The 2,843-nt window shown below is 37.9% G+C and overlaps 1 protein-coding gene across 1 annotated transcript in view; it reads left to right on the top strand.

Moving 5' to 3' along the window:
- The window catches only part of LOC106001754 (vomeronasal type-2 receptor 116-like), a gene marked incomplete at its 5' end in the record, with an annotated part of 2,872 nt that extends 971 nt beyond the window's left edge, over positions 1-1,901 (top strand). Inside the window, one exon of the mRNA XM_013036743.1 lies at positions 979-1,901. Within this exon, the coding sequence (XP_012892197.1) occupies positions 979-1,901 (923 nt within the window). The remainder of the gene's footprint in view (positions 1-978) is intronic.
- Positions 1,902-2,843: the final 942 nt, after the last annotated feature.

The raw sequence follows: 2,843 nt of genomic DNA, 5'->3' as shown, positions 1-2,843 counted from the left end.
TTCTGATAAGTGGTGGATTTCTACTGGAAATATGATAGAACATGGCTTTGAATTACATATTTAATAAAATTTTACAGTATATTGCAGGCAAAGTTATCTCCAGGAATCCTTCTTACCACTAATCCTTAGGATCAGTCTAAACTCTAAAATGAAATTAAATATAAATCTTTGGAGTTTATTGTTTTTTGTCAGTCGTGAGGTTTGACCTCTGTGCCAGAGCACTGTCCCTCAGCTCTTCAGCTCAAGGTGAGCATTCAACCACTTGAGCAACAGCACCACTCCTAGTTTTCTGAGTGTTTATTGGACATAAGAGTTTCATGGTCTTTCCTGCCTGGGTTGGCTTTGAGCCGAGATCCTCAGATCTCAGCCTCCTGAGTAGCTAGGATTATAGGCCTGAGCCACAGGCGCCCAGCTAACATAAATCTTATAAGGAGAGTGTTCATCTCAAATCTTTCATTTTACCCACATGAATTTTACATATCTTTATTTCTCAGTGCAAACCACTCTTCTTGACAAGGGGCAAGGGCTCAGTAAACTAGAATAAATTTTAAGAAGTGAGCATGACGATAGAGAGTCCAAGAGTGATCAATCTGTTTCAACAACTTAACAGGTGAGCAGGCAAGAGAAACATAATGAAATCAAATCAAGGATAATATACCACAGAGTAAAATAAATGTCTTACAGAAACATGTATGGCAATGTAAGCTGTATAATTAAAAGGTTAATATGATTGCAGTATTATTGAGAATGAGAAAAGTGTAAATTTTTAATAAGATATTGCAATACCTCAACTGTTATATTATCAACACATGTGAGTGTCATTGAGCAAAAAAAAATGTTTAAGAAAAAAGCCCAAATAAAGAAGAATATATAAATAAAGAAGAAGACAAAGACTTCACCTAAGAAAAAGTGTCCTCAATTCTTTGAAAGAAACAAGGTTATTAAAAGTAAGTAAGGGTAGTAAACTTTTCTCACCAGATAGAGAGAAATGTCTGCAGTGTTCAGATCATCAGTATGCCAACACACAGAGGACTCAGTGTTTGTTGAGAGCTGATAGTTTCCTGGGTTTTGGAGATCCCTTGGGCATGGCTCTGGTTGTCCTGGGTCTATGCTTCTGTAAGATCACTGCAATTATTCTTGGAATATTTTGGAAACACCATGACACTGCCATTGTGAAGGCCAATAACAGGGCTCTCAGCTACATCTTGCTCATCTCCCTCATCTTCTGTTTCCTCTGTTCCTTGCTCTTTCTTGGCCGTCCCAACACAGTCACCTGCATCCTGCAGCAGATCACATTTGTGATTGTGTTCACTGTGGCTGTTTCCACAGTGTTGGCCAAAACTGTGACTGTGATTCTGGCTTTCAAGGCCACTTCCCCAGGAAGAGGGATGAGGTGGCTGCTGGTATCAGGGGCTCCTAACTTCATCATCCCTATTTGTACTTTGATCCAACTGACACTTTGTGGATTCTGGCTGGGAACCTCTCCTCCCTTTGTGGACACAGATGCACACTCTGAACCTGGCCACATCATCATCCTGTGCAACAAGGGCTCCCTCACTGCCTTCTACTGTGTCCTGGGATACCTGGGTTCTCTGGCTCTGGCCAGCTTCACTATGGCTTTTCTGGCCAGGAACCTGCCTGACACCTTCAATGAAGCCAAGTTCCTGACCTTCAGCATGTTGGTGTTCTGCAGTGTGTGGCTCACTTTCCTTCCTGTCTATCACAGTGCCAAGGGGAAGGTCATGGTGGCTGTGGAAGTCTTCTCCATCTTTGCCTCTAGTGCGGGACTCTTAGGCTGCATTTTTGTCCCAAAGTGTTATACCATCTTGTTAATGCCAAAAAGAAATTCTCTGCATGGCTTCAGTGATAAAAGACATAATATTAGAAATAAGCATTCTTAAGATTAAGCACATAGTTTTGATTAGTATTCACAAGGTCTGATCTAATTCTGCAATCATAGTTTATATTATGAAATGTATACTTCAAAGACTAAGCATCTACTGTGCATTTTCCTAACAGTGGTAGTCACAAGTGATGGTGATCACAATTTAGTCTGGAATTTTGCTTCTATATTTGGTTCCAACTTTTCAGTCTACAATCGATTCTATTATTCCCTTTTCTTAATGTCTTTTCCCTCTTGTCTTTTTCAACAACTCTCCTAAATTTTTCAGTATATTAACTTCCTGTTTGCACACCACCATTTTGGAGATTCCTCAAATCCATTTCATTAATATTCTCTTCTTCGCAAATTTACATCTTTTAATGTGGTCCTTAGGAAAAGTATTGTTCAATACTTGTATATTTCTACACACACGTTCACCTCTTAAAAGTATCCTGAGTCTCTTTTGTAGGACCTTACTCTCAGTCCTGGTCTCTCTTTTTCTTTGTCTCTCTCTATATTCTTCTTTGTCATCCTCTTCCCTGTCACACTGCTACCCTCATATATCTTAGAAATAACTTGTATATGCTATAAAAATACATTTTGATTTAAGGTTACAATGTATGAGATTTTTTTAATTTTCTCTTAAGATTAAAGTCTGTCATACATAGTAGTAAGCTTCTTCTTGCTTAGGTTTTTTTTTATTTTTGGTTGAATAATCACTGTACATTAATTTGACAGCAAGAATTTGAATTTTAAAAATATATTTTTTGTAAAATCATCACTACTTATGACCTGTTCCAACAGGAAATATTTTTAGTTGTCCCATTTCAATCCTCTTTATATGGCAAGCTTTACTTACTGTTTCATATAGGCTGATTTAGTAGGCTCCATATTATGTTTACAGAATTACATATTTAAGAGATTTAGACACAACTGCATTCATTTCTTCTCTGTTCAAGAC

The sequence above is a fragment of the Dipodomys ordii genome, unplaced genomic scaffold, assembly GCF_000151885.1.
Source record: "Dipodomys ordii isolate 6190 unplaced genomic scaffold, Dord_2.0 Scaffold397, whole genome shotgun sequence".
Classification (NCBI taxonomy): Eukaryota; Metazoa; Chordata; class Mammalia; order Rodentia; family Heteromyidae; genus Dipodomys; species Dipodomys ordii.
Note: the sequence above shows the minus strand (reverse complement) of the source record. Positions and strands in the feature narration are given on the sequence as shown.